General features: G+C 40.2%; 1 protein-coding gene across 1 annotated transcript in view; it reads left to right on the top strand.

Annotated features, from left to right (window-relative positions):
* The first annotated feature begins 2,335 nt into the window (after positions 1-2,335).
* LOC6609191 overlaps positions 2,336-23,378 on the top strand; it is a 43,011-nt gene continuing 21,968 nt past the window's right edge. Inside the window, exon 1 of the mRNA XM_002033846.2 lies at positions 2,336-3,152. Within this exon, the coding sequence (XP_002033882.1) occupies positions 2,696-3,152 (457 nt within the window). The 5' untranslated portion in view covers positions 2,336-2,695. The remainder of the gene's footprint in view (positions 3,153-23,378) is intronic.

Raw genomic sequence — 23,378 nt, 5'->3', positions numbered from 1 at the left:
CCGTATTTTGCCGACAAACAAACATAAATATCTTGTCTGTTCAGGTGGGTGGAAGTGAGAGCGAAACTAAAAACCGGGGAAAACCAGAGCGAGAGAGAGAGAGAGACAGTGAGGAAAATGAGAGGAAGAAAATTCATGCGCTGTGCAGTGGAGAGAATTTCCCATTGTTTTCTAAACATCAGTAGTTAATGCCGACATTATTGAAAACCTATATATTAATTATAGTTTATAGAGCTCTTAGATTATTTTTGTTAATTTAGTTAAATAGGTTGATTATTTCATATTTAAGCCCAAATATCAAATATTTATCATGATTTTCGCATAAAATAAAATCATTTATGTTTGTCTCATTATAAAATTTATTTGTTTTTTCATTAAAAATAATTTTACAAATAAATATGTAAATACTATATTATACAAGACAATTTTTTTAAACAAATTTCTAAATATATATAATTACCGTAAATCGAAGTCGACAATTGTAACTCTCCTTCATTGGGTCATAAACATTACACAAAACGAGCATTAGCACCTCATTTGAATAGATTCCATTAGGGCTTGTGTATTTGTGTATGACGCACTTAACTAATGGCCCGGCGTTTAAAGCCCCATAAAAAGGCCCAAAGGACAGCTGAACAACCTGGTAGTGACCATGTCTAAGACAAATGGCGGACTGTCCGGTTATAATTGACCGCAAGTTGTGGTTGGGGCTACACATTATCGTTGTGGTCGTCGTTCAAGTAGAATGGACAATTATTATTAACTGCAATAAATTTCACGCACGCACAATTTACATAGACTGGGAAAAACCAGGAGCAGTCAACTTTATTAACTGTGATAACATACAGCGGTCGCCTTCGCACATGCTCCCAGTGCGCTTCGTCACTACGTGGACTGCTGTTCATAGCTATCGTTAAATACAGTTGAATAACGAATATATATTATTATATACAAGATTGATAAAAATAAATTTACTTTCTTCGAGTGCCGAGAAGTACTCAAGCATATCGCAGGACACGATCTATAAAGGACACAGGACACGGACATTCGGTCAGGACACGTACAACTCATTTAAGTGCAACATAATTGTGTGTGCCCAAGTTTCGGGAAGCTCCCACCTGAAGACTGCACTTCCCCGTCAATGGAATGGGTCAATGGATCCAGGGGGGTGTAATTGCCACCGGGGGCACATGTCAATGGCAATTACCGGCACTGAGTTCAAGTGGAGTTCTGAAAGAATGCCGGACCGCTGACCACCCCCATACTAAATAAATCGATAGTTGTGGCCGTTGTGTTACCATTAGCGTGTTGTTTAATTGAATTGTAGCAATTAAAGAGCTTCAATTGGTTTTAATCGGAAATTGTTCTCATTGTTCGAGCACAATGGTAAAAGTCGAGCTGTCGAACACACACACACATGCTCGTTGATAGTCGCAGATTGAGATAGATGTGTGCACACACACACACACACGTTCACGTAAATAGTCGTCATTCGCATAAGCTCGCCTCATTAACGCTGACATTCAGAACTGGCAGAAAGGAAATGTGCAATAAATGCGACTAAGCCTGTGGAAATCACCAGCAACAAGAGCAATAACAACAATAGCAACAGCAGCGGAGTGGTGCGGAAAAGCACCACACAAGCCACGGTAATCACAGGGGGTTAATCGCAGTTGGGGGTTAAGCCAACAATGGGAGTTCAACTAACGCTCATCTGGGGAAAAGTCAAGTGTTCGGCGGCAGTCAAATTCGCAGTCTCATAGGGGATTTTCGAGTTTCTGTCATTGAACTGCATAAGTGAAGGTTGAAATCCATCAACAATCAAATAAATCATGAAGCACAGAACTATTTTTAATTATTACATTAAAAAAATATTCTATATCTATATAAATATATCTTAAATATGACCGTAGATAGAGTAATAATAGTAATGTTATCATACTCAAATGCTCTTTTGTTTATATAGACGCTTAAAACTACATTTTAATGAAATCTAAATAATTTATCAGTTTTTTCATAATTTTTATGTTAACAGAACCGTAAAAGTTAACATAAAACTTAACATCAACCTAGTGGCACTAAAAAAAATTCCTCTTGCAACAACAGTTAGCTGGGAGCTCAACAGGCTGTTTCTTTCCTTTTTCTCCGCCTCAACAACAGTTGGACGATAAGAATTTCCCCAACACGGAAATTTCTTTACTCTCTCTCTGCCAAAGGATGGTTAATTTTCTCCCGCAGTTCCGCACACTCTCTCTCTCTCTCGCAATTTCTGCAGTGCTCCACCGTTGTGCTCTCTCCCATGGGCCATGTTTTCATTGCCTGCCGCAACATTTGCTCAGTCCGCGACGAACTCTCAACGCGGGCGGTTGTTCAGAATCTGTGGCAAGTTTTTGCTCCACTCGCACCCATATCGAATTTATTGAGCTTGCTGCGCGCCAAAAGTCCAAAAAGTGAAGAAAACGCAGAGCGTACAAAGTTGGAGAAACCAAAAATAAATATGTGAATGCCGCGAGTGTGTGTGTGCGTTTATTTTTAAGCGACGGCCCCCGAAGGCAAATGTGAAGTGTAAGCGGCAAACAAAATACAAAAAAAAAAAAATAGGAGAAAAGAAAAGTAAAGAGCGAGAAATATAAATTATATCAAAACAAAAATAGCCGCCAGAAGGCAAGCGAATTAGCACGCAACATTTGACGAAATGGGAGCGACACCGAAAACAGACTTTCCGGCCCACTGGCTGCTGTGTATCCTTCTGGCTCTCGGCTCCATATCCTTGAAAGCGACTGCCGTTAGTGCTTATGGCGCCTCCTTCATCTCGAACCCATCCATATACGCATACAGTGTCGAAAATCAGCCGGACGAACGCGAGTCCAGGGACAACAACATCAAGTTTGCCGCCGAGCACGGCAATCTGAATTCCAATTCCAATCTGAATCGTAATTACTACTACACCGATGATCCCAGTCCCGTTCCCAATCTGAATCCGACTGCCTCGCTGGCCACGCCCCCTGCCACCCAGCCCGCCCCGCAGACGGGCTGCACCCTGGACCGCCTGGCCGTCTACAAGGTCGTCCTGCACACCTACTGGACCCGGGAGCTCTTCCCCAAGCACTATCCCGACTGGCGACCCACCGCCCAGTGGACCAAGACATTAGGTGAGTGCTCCATATGACACCATTACGATTGTTCTTAAGTTTTTGTTTTTCTTAAGACTATTAACCTAACAAATAAATGCTAGTTGATGTAGGATTGTTTATCTAGAAACCATAAACTATGACCATAAACTTTGATAATACAATTATGGTTTTTAATCAATATATCTATATATCAAATATAGCAATAATTTAACAGCACAAGCTCTTTAAATTTAAATTGAAACGTATTTAATGCTTTTATATTCGTACGTTTTATTAAGATGCTGGCTGTATATTATTTCGAATTTGCGCCTAATTGGAATTTCAGCAGATATGCAGCATCAATTTTCGGGCAAATATTTTGCGCTTTTTCATTTTTATAAATATTCGTTCAAACAAGCAATTCCATAGCCAAATTGGCCCAGTGCCCCAGCCAAAATGGGTCAAACATTGTGTGTCCCACTCCAGTGATTACTCAATCGTTGAGATTGGGATAAGGATCTCATAATTTGTGCTAGCACAGCAACCTGGCACAAATGCCCACAGACTAATTTGTCACAATGCCTTACCACCTCTCCACCGATTTGTCAGACATGCATATGTATACACGGATATATATGGGCATCTACATACGTAAGGAAAATAAATCGAAAAGCAATTTCGCAGCAAGTTGGCTAAACATTTTCGGTTCGTTTTGGTATTTTGGGTTAAATCAGTGGGGTCTTTGGTTTGGGTTGGAAAATGCCTTTGGCCGCATTGGCGTGTCGCTTGTCTTATCAATGTTTTTGCAGATTTAGCTGTCGATTTATAGCACACAGACGCACACACACACTCCCACAGCTTGCAGGATATTCAGACGACCCAGTGAGACAAGTAAATCTGACAGCTAAACAACCAAAGCCTGGCCCACATGCAGGGCCAAATAAAAAAGGATAAGCAGGAAGCGGAAAAGCGGAAGGATGGAGCCTAAGAAATGCGATTTGTACGTGCTTATGCGCGATGTGCTGGTCTCAGCGCAAAACGAGAAATTGGATAGAGTTGTTCAATATAAATAAGAGGGAAAGGACCTGCCACCACACAGCTCATTCTTATCCTGGAATTCCAATTTTTGATGTTTTGATTTTAAAGCTCAACGGAAAGTATAGGCTCTCTCTCTTGCTCTCTCTCTCTCATATGAGTAATTAAATGGGCATTACGAGCTATACATCTTCGGGCCATAAACTTCATTCGTTCCCTTGTTGTTTATAGTGTCGTCTGGTTTATTTATAGTTTTTCCTCTTGCGGCAGTCAGTCTGCCACAGTGCGTATGCGTGATTTATGTGAGCACTGCACTTGTGCTTATACTTGCATAAAATATAGCGAAAAGCACTAGTGCCCGTACTTTATCGTAAACTACACTATGGTTTTGCCATTCAGGCGAGTGTTTTGCTGCTTAACACTTAAAATGCAGTAGAGTGCGTTTATTTTAAAGAATTTCTTCAGGTTTCCCCTGAAGAGTGCTTGATATAGTGTGAATTATTATTTTAGAAACTGTTTTTTGGATGGAATAAACACAAAAGCAGCATAATCGTTGTTAAGATAGCAACTATGAAATATTTGAAGTACTTGGTATCCATAGAGTTAATTTGTTTTTGCCTTAAAACAAGCTTATCAACTACCTAAATATACATGACACATTTCGCAGAACACTATGCATTTCACATTAAATATGAACTAATGCTCCCGGACACAATATCCTTCTCGGAATTCTGGAATTCCTGCTACTCCTGTCACTGGCGTCTCAACTTGTTTCCCCTGATAGCCGTTTAGTCCTGGCCAGCGGCACATCCGAAGCTGGTCTGATACTGCTCCCTTAGTCCGACAGAACGAGTCCTGGCCCAATCCGGAATGCCATTTGGCATTAAAATTCAAGCAGCAGAGCGGGGCAAAAGGATAGCAAAAGAACAAAAAAAAAAAAAAGTGAGGAAAAAGCTTAGCAATGCACTTCGACTTGGGGCGGTGGAAAATCGTAGTCGAAGTGGGTGGCCTGGAGGGGCAATGGCTTCCTGCCTGTCATATCCTGTTTATATATAATTTTCAGTGCGCAACTCTAACATCAATTACATTTCAACTGGTTGGAGGCGGCACAGGGAAAAAAACAACTAGGAGCAGCAGCAAAAAAGGATATACTATATATATGTATATAGAGGTCCTTTTGTTTTTGCTGTCGAAGGAGGTTCGCAGCGCAAAATTTATTATGAATGTTCAAAAACAAGCAGCGACAGCGATTGCAACGCGAGGGAAATGCACTGCCCTCGTCCGCTCGTCTTTTGTGCCGCCAAGTCGCCCCCGAATGCCCTGCCTTATCCTTTCTGGCTGCCAGGACCCCAATGCCCATTCTCATTGCACTTCCCATTCGAGTTTGCTCCTCGGCGAGTTGTTAAATTTCATTTGCCGCTGCCCCGGCGACTGTTGTCGCTGTTTTTATCGCAAATTGAAACCGAAATAAAGTTTGCCTCCTGCTGAATATTTGTTTTAGTCCTGCCATTTTTTCCCACCCGCTCACTCCCTGCGCCTTGTCACAGTTTTTGTTTGGCCCAAAACGGAACACATTCGCCGAAAGAAGCATTTTCGCAACAGTTTTATGCTTTTTTGTTTGTTGATAGTTCGGCTTTGGTACTCGGTTCGTCTCTGTTTTTGCCATTTTTATTGCTTGTCGAGGTTTTTGTTGAGTCAATTCTCGAGCGTTTTGCAAGCCAAAATGAAATGTTGCACTCTGGCAAGTTGCATTTCAAATGACTGCCACGAAAAACGGCCTCGAGGCACTGAAAAAAACATACATAGTTTCTAAGACATTAACTTTATGGTTTCAGCTTAATTGTTGCATACAATTTGTTCTCTATTTTAAGAACTATTGTTTTTATAAATTCACCTTAGCTTAACAATATATTTATTTCTGATTTCTTTTATTCCTAAATTACCAAATATTTCTCGCAGTGCCTGAATATGCGATTTATCGGCCAGGGTTCACTTGTTTAGGACGACGGCTTTTACCGGCTAGATTGCCAAAATTAATTGGTCTACAAATAAAGAGGGAAGTTGATTGAATTTCGGAGGTGGTCGCCAGGTATATCCGATAATCCCCCCCGGCCCCACTGATCCGTTGTCAATGCCACTTTACGACCCACCACCATCAGTGGCAACAATATTCCGCCCCTCGAAGTGTTCGCAATTTGTGCCGCATAACTTGCGGCCCATTGTCCAGAGTCCTGCCGAGAAGTCCTTACGGCTCTCAGCTCGTTAATTGCCACGTCCATTGGGGCAATTATCCTGGCTGCTGCTTTCGCCGCTGCCCATTTGTTTTTGACTGCCGCTGCGGCAGGACGTGCGTGCTTTTGTAGTTGGTGTTAAATACTTTCGCCTGCGGCACTTTCACGTCACGCATTTCATTGTTGCCACTGCCTAATTTTCGACTTTCTTTTTGCTCCTTTGACTAAATAAATTATCGAGTAACAGGCGGCGCATAAATGTATGCTGCATACATTTCACATGAGCCAAGTGCTCTCTTCGGCCGCATATTTAATGCATTTCCCCACAGACAAACACATACGAAAAAAGGAAAAAAATCCAGCGAGGCCCTTGTGTCTCTGCGCCTTTTTATTTCATTTTCAAACAAACTTTAAATGTTTGTAATTTTTTGTTCAAGCGCACATGGGAAAATGGGAAGCATAAGGCGCATGTTCGAGCCGAAAATATCGCATGATAAAAATGGCAACTACGAATGGAGGATTATTTCCCAGGAGGATTTATTTTTGGGTGGCTTTTGTCTGTTAAGCTAATGGGAAAATCGTGTAAGAAATGGAAAATGTTTTAATCAGCAGACTTAAATGTATATACATTTAAATTATTAGAACCGCGCAACTGATAACCATTAGATAAACTGTTTGTGAGCACAGATTACGGCTTAAAGCATTACGGATTTGTTCGTTCAGTATTTCTTTCGGTTAGGGAGTGCCACGCCTTTATAAGTCCGGAGTCATACATTAAGAATTCATAACACAGAACAAGAAAAGCTCCTCGCAGAGCCGTACATCTTGAAAATGCTGCTGACAACGCAATTTCCTTCCTCAGCTGAAGCATAAGTACATTAATAATAAATGTAAATACTTTTTCTTATTTTACCTGGTGTTTTTTGCAGATAGATAGAGAGAGGGGGAGGGGGGAGCAGTGTTTTTCCGAGATCCTTTCGACCACTTGCACCTACTTAAAGCTTAAAGTGTCGTAATTAAAAGCAGCCAATGCTCCCCAAATGTTGTGCTTTCCCTCGGTGAAAACCCAGATTTCCCCCTGGATGTAAAATGAGTAGCGGTTAGCTCTTTTACATGGCTAAAATCACGGCAAACAACATTTTCGCTGGCTCACTTTCCCAGCTCAGCCGTTTTCCATTTTTCCCGCATTTACTTGCATGAATAAATTTCGTTTGCATGTCCTTTACGTTCGTCCTGCTCCCCTCTGCCCCTTCCCCTTACATCACTTTCAGTTCTTTCTTTTGTATACATTGTGCCTTGTCAAATTCATATCATTATTCATTCATACATGATTAGACAACGCAACAGAACACGGGAGAAGACAAGAAAACCGTGCCCAGGTTTTGTATTACACAGAGAGTGAAAGTTTTCCAGTGGGCTGTTGCCAAGGGTAGGGAGAATGGGAAATGGGAAAATCCTTGAGCCGGGGCAAAAGCCTGAACCCAACGAGTCAGACAGGCGTGGCATTGGCAAATGGAAATTAATGAATGAAATTTGATATAATGTCAGGTTCGGTTTTTCCCCCAAGCTTTCAGAGTTTTCAGTGCTTTATTTGGATTTTTACTTTAACAATGTTTGCTCGATATTAAATGCTGTTCAGCAGATTGCGTTTAAGCCCGTTTTAATTATTTATTCGCCACGCATTAAAATTACATTATATTTATATTATTCGCGGTGTGTTACATAAATTAATCAATTGAACAACGTATGCGTGGCGGGTTAAAAACACAAAAAAGTCACATATGAGCACATATTTCACCTGAGCTAATTAACAATCAATTGCACAATTTGTTTCACCTTTTTATGGCTCTTGGTAAATTTAAATCCAAATAGTTGCAAGGAAACCCGAATAAGATTAATTCAACTTAAATTAAAACACAAATATTTTGAATTAGCATAATCCTAATTGGGCAAAACATGTTTCGGATCGATTGGCCGTGTTTATGAATATTTATTTATTAAATTGCATTGATCTAGTTTATCTATTGTTGGTTGTAATGTTTTGTTTTGCATTTTTTTTCGATGTGCAAAGAGAAAATCATTTAAAATGCTTAAATGATTAAAATGTAAATGTGCTTGAAAATACACCAGTAAAGTTTGTTGACTTTTTGCATGATGGAAATTAATTGTCAAATAATACAGAGTTTTTATCCAAACAAAATACCCTTACGAAAAAATGGCCATTTGCGCGGAGCAAAAAACAAGGCTATTAAATTTGTAATGTGTTTTTTAGCTAAAGAAATGCATAAATTCCCGCGATAAATATTTGCTATAAGTTATTATTAAAATCATATATTAAACGTGGCAAACTCTATTAATCGAGCATATTTAAATTTTCGGTTCAAAGTGGGTAACCTTTGGGCAGTTTTTCATTGCGTAACTTCCATGACAAATCGGAAGGTAATAAAATTCGCAATTGGAAATTGCGAAATTCCGGTTAAATGCATTTGCTGACCGTTTACTCATTTACATATACGCAGTTTGCCCTGCCAAATGCAATATTTGTGCAGTTTATTTATTTTATTGTGGCAGCATTTTTTTTTTGCATTTGTCAGCAGAAATGACTGCCTTTTGATTTATGTTTGCAGTGTGAACAAAATCAATATTTAACAAAATACAAAATAGGTTGAAATAAAACCGCGCGACGCTGGAAAGTAGGCAACGCAAATTGGGGCAGCAAATCGAGAGCCTAATTAAGTGTGCGCCACATAAATCAGTGGCACCCCGAAAGAAATCCGCCTCATTAATAATGCATTTGCATGGAAATGTGTAAGCGATATGATCACAAAACCCTTCAACACAAATTTATGGTCTGTGCAAACAGGGAGATTTTTGAAAAAGTACCTTGCGGTTACTTTTTGCTTGCCACAACGAGAGTTGTGTGTCTGTGTGCCACCCAACTGCTAATGGCAGCCTAATTATGCCGAGAGTGGGCGGCAAAAGGGACTTCCTCTGTTGCAAAAGGGTTTCCCGACTGGCTCGTAAATTTTCCCCCCATTTACCTGCAGCTTTAAGAGGCACACAAACAAAACACACACCTTTTTTTGGTCTACATAAATCTTTGCTGCCAGGTGGCTGAACCCTGCGCAGTTTTTCCAAACAGAGTTGTCTCTTTCCAGACAAGCGGCAGACAACATGCGTGCCCCATTTCCCATTTCCCATTTTCCGCCGCCACCGGAAAACAGCACCGAAATCGGAAACGCGTCGCACAAAACTTTGTTTGTCTGTATTTATGTCTGCGTAATGTGCTGCGAATTGTGGGTGCGCCATTTCATAGGTGGGCGGCATTTTTGTTTGTGGTGGGCCCGTGAGTGTTTTACTTTTCTTCTTGTGCGTCTGGGTTTTCTTTTGAGGCTTTTCTTCACGGGCTTTCCCCGCCAGCTGCAAAAGTCTGGCGTCCCGTTTTTCCCCCTGAAGAATATGAACAAATTATAGACGCATTTTGTGATTTATATCACTGGAAAGTAGGCATTTTGGGTCGCGGGGGTGAACTTTAAAATCATTAAACTGGGAATGTGGCAAGCATGACGATGTGAAATTAGAAACCTTGCTATAAAATTAAATGTAAATTGTTTGGCGACAGAAAAAAACAGGTAGAATGATTTATACGTGATAGGGACCTTTTAGGTCCCCGTTACTCGACTTTATTTTGATGTACGTTTATGTTTTACTTAATCTATAAGAATATATTGCTTTTGGTATTTGAGTTCTACATGTCACATAAGTTAGACCATTTTCTTTCATTCATTGCTAACGCTTTCAAAGGCCACGTGTGACATTTATCTGTTTCGTCTGACAGGACATCACGCGTGTATTGTTATCCTTTGGATTGTATCTTTCCCCCGTGGCCAACCGACAACAGACCCGAGGCCTTAATTAAGGACACAGACGGAGCGAACCGAATCCGAGAATTCGAAAAAGAAAAGGAAACAAATATTAAGATAGGGGAAAATTATGATTGAGACAAATTGTCGGCTACGTGACAAGTCCGCATAAATTTTCTCGCATTCCGTTTGAGCGACTGTCAATAGGACATAAAACTCATTTAATTAAGCAATTTCATGAGCGAAAGACGATGGCGGAGTGGAGAACGACCAGTGGAGAAGGAGCATTTCCTAGATGGTGGTAGCAATTTATAAGGATTGCACCCCGGGGAGCGGCCATATTTTTGTTTTGCGGCAAGTTAATGGCTGCACAGTAAAGTTTGAGAATATGCGGAAGTGGAGGAAAGATCAAAGCTGTGGCTTCTTAGACAACTTTTTTATTTCGATAGATGATCCAATTTTTATGGTCAATCGGGCGTGTAATGAGATAAACTCAATGAGATTTTCTCCAGGCGCTCGGATGACCGATAGCCGGGATCCGATAGCCCGGGGCTAAATTAACCACTTGCCGATGCATTCGAAATGAGCCGGCAAAGAGGAGGAAAATGAGGGGACTGAACGCGTCAAGCGGGAAAATAACAAGGAAGTCGGGTGGGTGTCAGTCTGCGGAAAATGGTAAACAACGTTCAGAAAGAAAAACAACCAAGAGGGTCAATTTTCCCAAAGGGGGCGTGGCACTGCAGGCAATCTGTCGCGAGAAAAAAACCATCAAGTGTTAATAAATGCGGCGGCACATCAACAAACAACTCAAGAAACGAACTGAACTCAACCCAAACAACTTCAAAGCTTCCAAAAACCAAAATACGAAACACAATTTCTTGGTGGAAAATTAAATATGAACCGTAAGCTTCTTGAAATAAAAATAAGCCTCTGTGAAAGATTACCGACAACATCTACCTTAACCTAATTAGAGTTTCGTCGAGGGTGAGATTTTATGCCAGGGGCTCGGAAAATGATTTGGGGTTGTTCAAATAGGGGGATTGGTTTTTAATAGCGCAGTTATGGTTGAATAAAGTAAACAATCTTGGGGTTGTGTCAAAAATAGGTTAGTAATTTGAAGATATGATGTTTTTTTTGCTTTTATCATGAGCAAAAAAAAACTTGGGAATTGCTTGTAGAAGCGCAGAATATTTGGCTAACCTGTGTACTCTTAATTTGCGTTACGTAAAAAATCCCTGGCATCTGGGGGATTAAGAACTCAGTTTTGCATGTTTGAAAAGCGCGAGACAAAAGTTTGGTCCAATAAAACAGACACGAAATACACGTAAAACAACTTGGAAGCGCCAGAAAATTTGCTAAAGCGTTAAAAAATGTACTCCAACCCCCCGACTCACTTTGGCCCCCCAAAAAACTGTAGAATAAGTAACAAATAAAAACAAAATAGGGAGAAAAAAAAAACTTGGCTAAGCGTAAATAAACCAAATATAAACTTTGGCTGCTGCTGCTGTCCGGGATGGCATGGTACCGAGTATTGCCTGGCAGACAAACTTGCTCTCAACTTGGCTTTCTCCGCCCGAGTTTGCTTAGTAGCCGAAGACAATAACAACAAGAAAATCCTAGCATCCTACGGGGGGCACTTTCTCTAGTCTCTATTCTCATTTCCACGCTGCGGTTGCTGCTGCTGCTGTTGTTGTTGTCGTTTCGGTGTGAATAATGTTGCTGTTATTTATGCCTCAATGCGCCACGCCCTGAAAAAAAAGAAACCCAGAAGAAATTGCAATTTCCACGCCCAAGTTTCGGGCACTTTCACTTGACGATGCTCGCCCCACCTCCAAGGACCCAAAAGCAACCCCAAAATGTTGCTGCTTTTTATTAAAAGTTTCTTTCTTCTCCACAAAACCCATACCCCTAAAATCCCATACCCCCATAGCCCCACAACAATGGGCACATTTTTTAAAGTGTTTTTTATTGTCGCGTTAACCGACCGCAACGACTTATTGGTAGGTTGGGCATGGGCAGCGAGTTTCGCCAACTTTTGCGTAAGTGTAAATTATTGTCAGGGTCAGAAAGTGGCGCCCAAAGTTAGTTGCCAGACTGGCAGTAACTTTGGCTTAATACCTTTAACTAAGTTCTCGAGCTGCATAATTTTTGAGAACATTTAAATTAATTAACAGTCCAACGCAGACGGTTCGGTACGTTTCGGTCCGGTCCGAAAGTGTTAATAAAAACGCAGCACTAACTTTCAATTAACGTCGACTTAACCGGAGGTTAACCCCACTGAACATGTAATAAACTCGCCTTATTGTTGTTGTTCTTTAAATAAAAATTTATGTCCCACTTCTGCGCTGCAGCCAAGTGAGCCAAAGAAAAAACACTTTCACTTAAGCTGCTGGACTGTCCTGTTTATATATCCTTGGGCACCCCTCCCTTCCTCCTGACATTTGAAATATGTTCGAGCTGTTTATGAAAGTCGGAAGGGAAAATGACCATTTCAGTTCGCTTTTGGACAGTAATTAAATAAGCAGTCTGACCCCGAGAAACGAGAAACGAAAGTAAATCTGAAATAATAAAGTATTAGACAAATATTTTCTAAAAATCTAGATGAAAGTGTTAAGATATATATAATAAGATAGCCTTAAAAACATGTTTAATACAATACCTCCTTTGCCAAAAAAAAAAAACGAAGAAATTCATTTTATGTGCTCAGTGTAAATTCGTTTCAAAAAGAACGTATCTATAAAGATGCACTTTTCCATTGTCTGTAATTATAATTTTTTCTTCTACGTAATTGTTTAAAGGAATCTTAAGGACAATGCCAAGTCGTTCATTGTTTAAACTGCATTCCTTGGTTGCCTGCGTTTTATGGTTAAGTTGGCATTGATGGGGGTCGTCGACCCTCTTGATTTGTTTCCGACAATTGAATGCCTTGAAAATCTGGAAATGCCTTCCCCACGAAACCAGAAATGAAAAGTCAACTAATGCCGAAGGGCAAAAATTTCCTAAGGGAACAACGGCACAGAGTCATCAAATTTTAATGCCACTCATAATTTTTTCAGGCAACCAATGCGCAAGGTTTTCGCCTTCACTAACCGAGGCAGCAAAATAAATGTCAAATCGGCAAATATGAGAGTACAGTTATGCCAAAGGGAATTGAGAACTGAAAAGTTTTTTTTTCTGGTGGTCCCTGAAAAAAAAATCAGCAGAGATGTGACATTTAAAGGGGTTAAGATACGGAAAGCTTTTGCGATTTTGTCATTAGTAAATGGCAATAATTTATAATTATAAAATTTTATAATTTAAATAATATAATTTTATTGCACACACAAGGCAAATAATCCAGTACTTCTGAGCTTCACAATTTAATCGGCAAATATCGATTAATCGAATCAGTGACAGATTTACAAGGTACAGGCTGCCATCTCTGATATGTGAACCACTTACATACATCGCACACAATCCCCGAGCATCATATGCCATTTCGTTTTTCCAACCTTTTTTCCGCCGGCTCCTCTTGTTTGTGGCCAACTTTTGAGTGCGGATGTTTCTTGAGGGTTAGACACACAGAACAACAATACGAAAAAAAAGGACTAAAAGGGTTGCTCTTATTGTTATCGAAGCGAGTGGATGGGAGCCGGCTCCATTGAATTATGTGCACAACATGAAAACAAACAAACAAATAAAGTAGGGAGCTGAATTGATTGTTGCACTGCAGACCTACTCCACCTTGCTCCACAATTGGAGATCATAAATATTTATGGGGCACCCTTTCGAGGAACTGTGATAGGTATATAAATATCAGCAGCACCTTCCTCGTAACAACAGCACAGTATCAATGTGGTGTAGTTGAGCGTGAAACGCAGAATTTATTATGTTATCGCTTCAGCGATTTACTTTATCGATTTCACAATCAGTGAGAATGAAGCCCTTAAAAAAAATAACCTTTTGGCAACTCTGATGCTCCCCAGATAATTTGCAGACCCCCACCATCCCCGTTTGTTTGCCTTGGCATTTCGGCAGCCTCCTTCAGGCAATGTGGCAAATATTGTTATTTGTTTTAAAAATTTAAGGCCAACGCGCAGTTGACTTTGATTCGAGCTTAGGGCACCTTACTTATCTGACTTGTGCATTTTTAATGAGCTCCCCTAATGGATAATGCTCAACTTTGATGTAGGTTATGCAAAGAGTTATGCAGAAGGATATTGATAACCGTTGTTGTGCGGATTTCCAAAAGTTATAATCAGCTTATTTTTATGCAGTGAGAATATTTTTCCAGAGAAAGGAATTTGAAAGTTGGAAATGTTAGCAGCACACAGTGATGATCACAAATTTAAGCTCCTTTGCATAGTATTAGTTTTAAAAAGACATCCATACTTGTTAGTTATCTTATTGTTGTTTAAATATTTTTAACCAATATCTAACAATTTATTTTACATTTTCTCCCTGTAAATTATCCACTAATTCGCTTTTGCTTGTTCCCTTTAGGTAAGAATATCCTGCGCAATCCTTTAGCTGCCCAGGACTCGACTTGGGGATTCGAAACCTGTTTATTTATAACGCTATTAGGACTGCATCCGTTGCCCGGGGGCGAGTTTTGCAGCCCTGGTCCCGTCACTGAATTGATAATAATTGGATTAGCACATATTTTTGCGAGCGGTACGAGGGGGGCGGTAAGTGAACCGTGGACGTGGAGCCCGTGGCCCCAGCGTTCGGTTAATAGTGCCCAAAAGGCTTACGCCACGTGTCCTGGTACGTGGGCGGTTAGTGGCTGCAAAATATTTTGCAAAATTTTTCACCGCCTGCCATATTTTTCAATATTTCTGTCGAGAGCTGGGCGCGTGGTGGATGCGTTGCGCTTCAGCGATTTTACATTTTATATGGCCAGGCTTGACGACCTAAATCGACTTAGCTACCCCTCATATGTACATATGTATGTATGAATATATATATATGTATGCCTCTCTCTGTTCGGCCCTCTCGCACTTTGTGGCAGCAAGTTGATGCGCCCTAAAGTATTCATCACTTAATTTCCACGTGCCGCTGCCATTTTCAAAATTTATGACTTCGCTTTGCAGCTATCTAGCCTTCTATGCACTGCCCCATCCCCATCTCCATGTTGACAACTTTCGCAGAGGGAGCTACGTACATTTAGCCAGAGGGAAAATCCCCATTTCGGGTTACAGTTTGCCGTTTGCCATCTGTCAGCGTCCCCAAATAGAATTATGTCAGCTAATTGAATTTGACGTCGACTTGACATGGATTTATGCTCTAATGCAGTTGCCCCGGAACCGGCGGAATAATCAAATTTTAGCGGAAAATAGTTTTCAATTTTTGGGGGATTTCTCGTTGTGGGGTGCAATTTGGCTGCAACTTTTTACGTATGTTCAAGGAAAATAACATTATTGGCAATTTAATAGCCTAAGGTCGTACTAAATGGGAATTAAACGGGAATTAAGGGAAAGTCTATTAGAGAATTTAAGCTATAATAGAAAAGAGCTAAATCTAATTCAGCACTCCACATTTCCATAGAATTTCGAACAAAAAATCGGTTTGCGAAATTTCGATTGGAACCAACTTGTCCTTGCAAAGCCATATTCAATCACAGTTCAGCTTTTGTGCCCACAATTGATGATGTGCATTTTTCAAGCTCAATTTAAAATTAATCAATTGTTTTGCTTGCCTTTGATTGGACACTCGATCGCAGATGTGCGGTCTGGTGGACTTTTAAAATGTCGTTTATCTTGTGGCTGTCTGCGCTTTTCCATAATGACCTTTCATTCACTTTTTGATTGATTTTGTGGTCAGAACACCACAATTTCTCTCTATAATTCGATGTTCCTCATGGCGGCCGGGCTTTTTCCCAGTCCCGTTGACACTTTGTGCAACTTTTAACAACCGCAGTGCGTATCTGTGGCCAAAAATAATGAAGATTTTATGGCTAACGTCGATTTCAATACCCAGTGCGCGAGGGGGTTGTTCAGTAAATCCGCAAAAATAAAACCGATACTGGTTGCAATTGAATTCCTAGCCCGAATCGAATGCAGCATCATCAATTGTATACAATTATATTCCGGCTGCTATCTGAAATAAACACGAAAATCTATCGAAACGTAACGAATTGTGTTGGACGTGCCTAACTGTTAATGCGGTTATAATACGCCACCGGATTATCATTGATTATGGGTGTGGGTGGTTGGGGGTGTGTGTATGTGTGTTTGTGCTTCTCGGGGGTGGCAAATGGGAGGTGTGCGAGTGTGTGTGTGTGTGAACACGCCCTCCAGGAGCAGAAATAACTGTTTGTGCGCGTCGATCCAAACAGACACAAAACGCACAAAACTCGACATACCCCACGTTTATGCGTTAAATAACTCGAACTTACCTTTGCATCGCTAATAATAAAACTATCTTCTTAATTAAAAAATATTTTGAGACGCCCTACAGTTTATAAATAAACTTTGTATGAACAAAGAATGATTTAATTTTGACAATAAATAATAATTTTTAAAATGATCGAGATATCGACTCTGCATAAACCAGCGGCAGTTTGGAATCTAGTCCCCCGCTTAACTTCTCTCTGTCTGCCGTAAAACTTTGTCGAGTGTATAGACATAATTTCAATTTTCATTTGGTATTAATGTCTCTCCTATAACTGCTTATGTGTTTGTTATGTGTAGCTGTGTCTGTGCACAAATTGCCCCTCGTTATATATGACTGGAAAATGCGGTATTGGCAAAATCCCAGGAGCGCGCTTTAGTTGATAGCACTGGAAATAGATGCAGAAAAAAACTGGTTACCACTCAGTTAGCGAGCCACAGGGTCGATTGGGTGAAATAGAGGAACAAATAGGGTTACAGAAATGGTATAAATTCCACTTTCCTTTTACGACCCTCGTACATGCTTTAATAAACGAAATATGTCAGAGAAAAAGTTTGTTGTGATGAAATATGCTGGAATTTCATTTTATCGCATAAAATCAGCAGGGCACTAAGCAAACAATGTGCGCACATCAAATTGGTAAGTATATTTTGTTGAAACTGGTACTTTGTCAAAACGCAAGTTAGATTTTAATTAAAAATCGTTTTGCTGTCAAAGAGTTCCATTTTCCGGTGAAGTATTAAAGTAATAATGGCTAGAGCTTCTTATTGATAGCATAACAAAGTTTTATTAAAATCTTTTTTAATGAGCAACGCAAACTTCTGAAATCCAATTCATACAATTAATTAATTCTTTTCTTAAATGAGTCAAAGTTTGAGTCTTCTTCCATCTTCTGTAATTGCTCGAAACTCAAATAATTTGCACACAATTCGTTTTTAATTAAAAATAAATATTCAGATGTCCTCAAATATCCAAAATGCCCACTCCAACACCGGGATTACAGTCTTAGACCTGTGAAGTAGCCGCAAAATTTAAATTTCAAATCAAAGTGCCATGAAAGAAGAAAGAATATTTGATGGCAGCAGACAAAGGCCGTTAAGTAAACCAATCAAAGTGGAAGAAGTCCAGGCCGCAAAAAGAATTTAATAATATCGCAGGAGGGAACGTCCTGTCGCGGGTGGCAGTAGGCCACAAAATGCCAGGGAAATGCAAAACACAAACAGATTAAACTGGCCAGCCACATCCGGCAGACTCGGCGGGGTTTCCCTAGCTTTTCCCGCTTTTCCGTGCACCTCCTCAAAAAACCCCCGACTAGTTGTGCTCTTCGTTGCGTGCTTAATTAAATGATCATCATTTGCGCGCAATCAACGCACAAATAAATTTTCAGCCGCCATCTCTTTCTGGGTTTTCCCCATTTTCCCGTTTCCAAGTTTCCGCTTTTCCGGCATCCTGGTGCTGTTCCTGGTTCTGACCCAAGGCGTTTGTTAGTTGTGTTTGTTTGGCGGGTTTCCGCTTGAAATTATACCCTGACTACCGAGCCTGGCTTGCCTGTGCTGTTGTCTTAATTAATTCCTAATTTTCCTCTTCGGCTTTGACTCCTTTTTGCGTATTTAATTGAAAATTTCTACAAAGAAATTCATGGCCGTTTCCATTGTTGGCTTGTTTATGGGTGAAAAGCTGGCTGCCAGCTGTTGGCCACTTGACAGACGACGCGTTTTATTCATTTGCATATTGCTTTGGCTTTGGCTTTGGCTTTGCCACTTTCTTGCCTTTTTGTTATGGCTTTGTTTATGGGGCCGCCTTACGTTTCCGCTTTTATTGGCGTCCTGCCAATTGCTGCCCATAAATTTGATTACATTTCGGCCCAAGATTACGGCGCAGACTTTCGCAGGTCCTTGGGCGCTCAATTAGCGGGGTCAGGATCGCTAATTAAATTTCCACTGCAGCCGCAACAATTCGATAAAATGCATAACGCATACGCACTGATGTCTGCCCGCTTATGATGCCTGCATTACGTTTCCGGCGATGCATAATTAAACAATTTTTTGACTTGCAGCCGGTTGACCATTCAATCCGATATAAGTATATAATGTTAATCAGCTTTCGAGCGATTCCCTTACAAATTGCTTGGCAATGTCATTATAATTCGATTGAAAAAACAGGAGAGAATGGGTAGCGACTATAAGATACTCAGATACTTACTCAGATGGTTAACAGAATTATGATTGAGATTCAAAAGCAGTAAAGCGGGGAATTAAGTGCTGTATATTAAATAGTCCTCTCCTTCATTCTACCTGTTACATACTTTTCATTGAATCTAGCATACCCTCTTGTTCTGCTAGTAAGGGGTATAATTACTCCACAGGCCTCACTGCATAATTGCATTTGCAGTGCCAGCCGGAGTATATTGCATTCGCACATTCATCACATATTCGTGTCACTTGTGCATCGATGGGGCTTATTAAGTGCCGCTAGTAGCTGCTCATGCAATTAACCCAATTCGGCCAAATGAGTTTTACATGTTTTACAGCCGCGGCCACTATGAGCCGCATTTTGTATCATTTGCAGCTGGCTAAATGCTGTCGCCACTTTGAGTGTATTTGAATGCCAAATTTTAATCATTTTGTATTAGCTTGTTAATGTCTGGCAGTTTTGTGATATACATATAACTAAGTACTATCATATATTATTATCATATACTGGGAATGGATATACTACTTCCTAACCGTTGATACGAATACTAATACAAATCTTTGTTGAATACAACATCAAACTTCAACTATTCAAGCTGACTTTATCTATCGACACTCCCACAAAAGGCAAATTGACAGCCTTAAAATCTTTTGTTCGAAAGTTGTATCTCACTTTTTCAACACACGAATAAGGGGCCATAAAAATTAGACAAAAACATGGAAAAATCTGACAAAAACCAAAGAAGCCAAAACATTCTCCCCAGCTAATTTTCAGAAGGTCCTTTGTTTGAGTCCCTATTTTTTGAAAGCCTAACGCGCTTTATTTAACACTCGCGGATCTGAACGCAAGCAAAATGGCACAAATATATATATATATATACATAAGCTGAAATCGGCAAAACAGAGAGTTGGGGAAACGCAGAGCGGCAAGCAAAACAAGTCATAAAGATAAAGAAAATTTATGGAGGCGGCAAGAGAGCTTTGAGGGAAAACAACAACTTTGGGGAAAGGGAGGGGAGGGGGGACTCAGGACAAAAGGATCCAGAAGCTGGGTACCAGGAAAATTAGGTTAACGATTTTTCACTCTCGGCTGCAGAAGCAGCGCAGGATAAAAACAAAGAATATGTTTTCAGCAGCCAAACGAAATGGAGACTATCTGCTGTTTTTGCGAGTGAGTTTTGCACAATTTACAGTCGACCCGTTACAGTTTAAAGTTTATGGGCCCCGCCCTTTGTCCAAAATGTCGCCTTTATCGCTAAACGATGCCTAAGTGAGGCTCCTATACCAACCACCCACCCACCTACCACCCCTTTTCCAGGACACATTAGCCGGAAAGGACATCGATATCCCAGCCTTGGCATGTTCCCTTCTTTTTGGGTTAATGGCCTCCGCCTCCAGCTTGTGCGCTTTCCATTTCACTTTAAAGGCTGCCTAAGTCCACAGTTTGCGGTTACTTAAGGAGTCCTTTCCCCTGCCCTCGTCGAAGTCGAAGTCGCAGCGAAATTAACAATCCTTGCAATAAATTCTTGGAACAACTGGGGCGTTGTGCAATCGATAGAGGGATTTAGTTTCTTCTGTTTTTTGCGGAAAAACATAAAATTAATTAAAATTAATTGCCGCAACATATTTGCTTTTGGTTGGCTTTCGGGTTTTTTGGAAACTTTTATTTCTGGCTCCATGGAATTCGTTGTTTGCCTTTTGGCTGGGATTCTGTACCAGCTTGTTACAAAAATATTTCAACAAGCTGCGCACACAAAATAAAACCCAAAATCGCATGCACAACAATGGCGGAGAGGTGAGGCTGGCATCCTGGCAGGATGTTCGGCTATTGTGACCTACTTGGAGGTGTGCGGCATATGTTGTGGGCCAAGCTCTTTGTGTTTGGGCCAAGTTGTGGCTGAAGGCTTAGATAAGCTTCCTCAAAGACTGCCGCTGCTGCTGCTGCTGATGAAGTGATGTTTCGTGGCCAACTCTGTTGGCTGAATTGTGCTTCTGCAGCTCAGAAGGCAAAGGCGCTGAAGATTGGATGCGTAATATTTATAGAAGAGAAGGAAATTCTGTGAAACGCTAGCTTCAAATTAAGTAGCTCATCTGTTCTTTATATTTTACTTTTTTCGCTTTATGAAATAGGTATATAAATATAGTATCTACATGACAAACAACTCATTGTTGTATTGTAATATTCCAACTGCAAAGCTTAGCTAATATGGCATATATTTTTAGCACTAATAGATTAATTTATTTATATTTTCCAGTACGAATAGTCTTTTACATCAGATTCAAAGGGTATTTTAGTAACGACTTTGGGTGTATTCATTTCCTCTTGCCGCCATCCGTTTGTGGTTTTTGCCTACCATATTGTTGATGTTGTTTCTCTTTCATTTTTTCGTTATTGGAAATTGAATTCTGTTGCTGTTTTCCCGGCTTTTTCTATTTTTTATTGTGGCCTTTGCAGCTTGTGGCTGGCTGTTTGCACTGTTTTTGTTGCCACTGCCGCTGCCGTTTTGTATTTATATTTATTTCTGATCTTCTTGCTTGGGGCCCAACTATTGGTGCAACTTTTGTGCGGCCTCAACCTCAACTTGGCTCTGGTCAAGCATTTGCCTTAAAAAATAGTTTATGAAGTATGGCAAGTATTTCCATTTGCCAGTTTAACACAGTTGTAAATGTTTTACAAAATGGGAGAATAAAATATAAATGAAATAAAAACGTTCAGGAGGTTTGGGGGGTGGTAAAGGTAACTGCTTGTGTCGACCTGTTTCGTCCTTTGGCATGTCTAGGATTCTGTTTGCATTGCCAATGGCTGTTCGGTCTAGTAAATAACAACAAAGTCAGAAATTTCAGCTGCATGGGATGTTGTTGTTTTTGTTGTTGTCTAGCAGTGCATAAATATGCTAAAAATGTAAATATTTCGAGAAAAATATTGCACAAGTAAGTCACGAATCGTACATGTGTATTTGCTTGGCTACAAGTCCGTTTTCTCGTTTCGCATGGCCCCCTTTTTTCATTTCGGTGGCATACAGGGCGTATGCGTAATATTTCACTCGCATCGATGCATTGATAAATATGCAAATCGAGAGCAATTTCATCGCAATTTTATCGAACTTTTAATTAAAAGACAATCAAGGCGTCGAGGAATATGAAATATGTGTTTAAGGTAATGAAGAAAAAACCGAATTTCGAACTTTTCAGATTTAATTTTTGCAAAACGTAATAAATACATGCAGCTTTACTTTGGCAAAATATGAAAACCATACTGCAGCTTAAGGGCACTTTTCGTAGGTAAGCTTGGCTTCTGTGTTTTGTATTATTTTACTTTTTTATTCGGTGCGTGTCTCGAGGGCGCAACGTGTAAACAAAAGTTTAGACTTTAGTGCGATAAGCGCTCCTGTGTACGCATGTGTGTGTTTATTTCCTTGTGTGTGTGCAGACGCTGACAGTTTACATGGCAGCAAAGTTTCAAGAGTTTAGCCAACAAAACTGCCAAAGGAATTACATAAACATTGCGGGAGGAGAAAGCTGAAGGCAGTGGGTTGTGCAGAGAAAATGCAGAAAGCAAAAGACAAGCCAAGCGGGCGCCTGATTACGAGTGAAAAACAGAAATAACACAGCGCAAAAAAAAAGCCAAGATACTTTCCAACTTCAGGTTGAATGTCTACCTACAACTTTAGCAACTTTGATTAAAAATTCCACTAATAAACAAACAAACCAAACGGTATTCTTTTCACGTCGCTGCTTCGGTCCTTGAGAGCCTTGTCAACATTGATGGTTGAAAAAGGGCACACACACGTGGGTATTGTTATTATGAAATGCCCTAAACTGCCTCATTTAGAAACCTACCTTAAATTAATAATAAAAACATAATAAATACTAATTACATTCACACATATAAAGAAGATCTAAAGCTCAACTTAAGCCAATTGCAATATACCTTATTTATTACAAATGGGCAAAACTTACGTTTTAAAAAACCTACAGGTGGAATAGACATCAGTAAATTTAAAGTTTTGTACGTAAATTAAACAGATATAAATTTAAACTTTTAGCTAATCAACGTCTATGTTGTAATTTCCGAAACCGCTAACTGAACAAAAAGGTAATTCCCTTTGTGCGTCTAATAAAAACCCTTTTGGCCCGAAAACACACAATCTCTGTTCCCAATCGTTTCACCTTAAGATGACAGAAGGGGATTGCGGAGGGGCTTTTGCAATACTTTGTAAGCTCAATAAACATTGCGTTTACCGAAAAAAAAGTTTGTTACTTTCTATATATGTATGTGCATATACATATATATATTTTTTTAGTTGCTGTTTGCACTGCACTCCTGTGTGGGTACGTGTGCCTGTATGGGTGCCGCCATTTTGTTGTGTAAACTTGTTGGCGCGTCCAAAAGTTTACGCCCACCCACCCACTCACACACACACACATATAGCCACACAGATGTGAGACTCCCGCTTCTGCAGCCATTTTGTAAATTTCATGTGCATTATATTTGCAAATTTGCGTTGTTTATTTATGCGCGGCAATGCGCAGAGCACAACGAACACACAACACAGCACACACAACATACAA

Source organism: Drosophila sechellia, chromosome 2R (genome assembly GCF_004382195.2).
Source record: "Drosophila sechellia strain sech25 chromosome 2R, ASM438219v1, whole genome shotgun sequence".
NCBI classification, from domain to species: Eukaryota; Metazoa; Arthropoda; class Insecta; order Diptera; family Drosophilidae; genus Drosophila; species Drosophila sechellia.
This window is presented reverse-complemented; position numbering and strand designations above follow the sequence as displayed.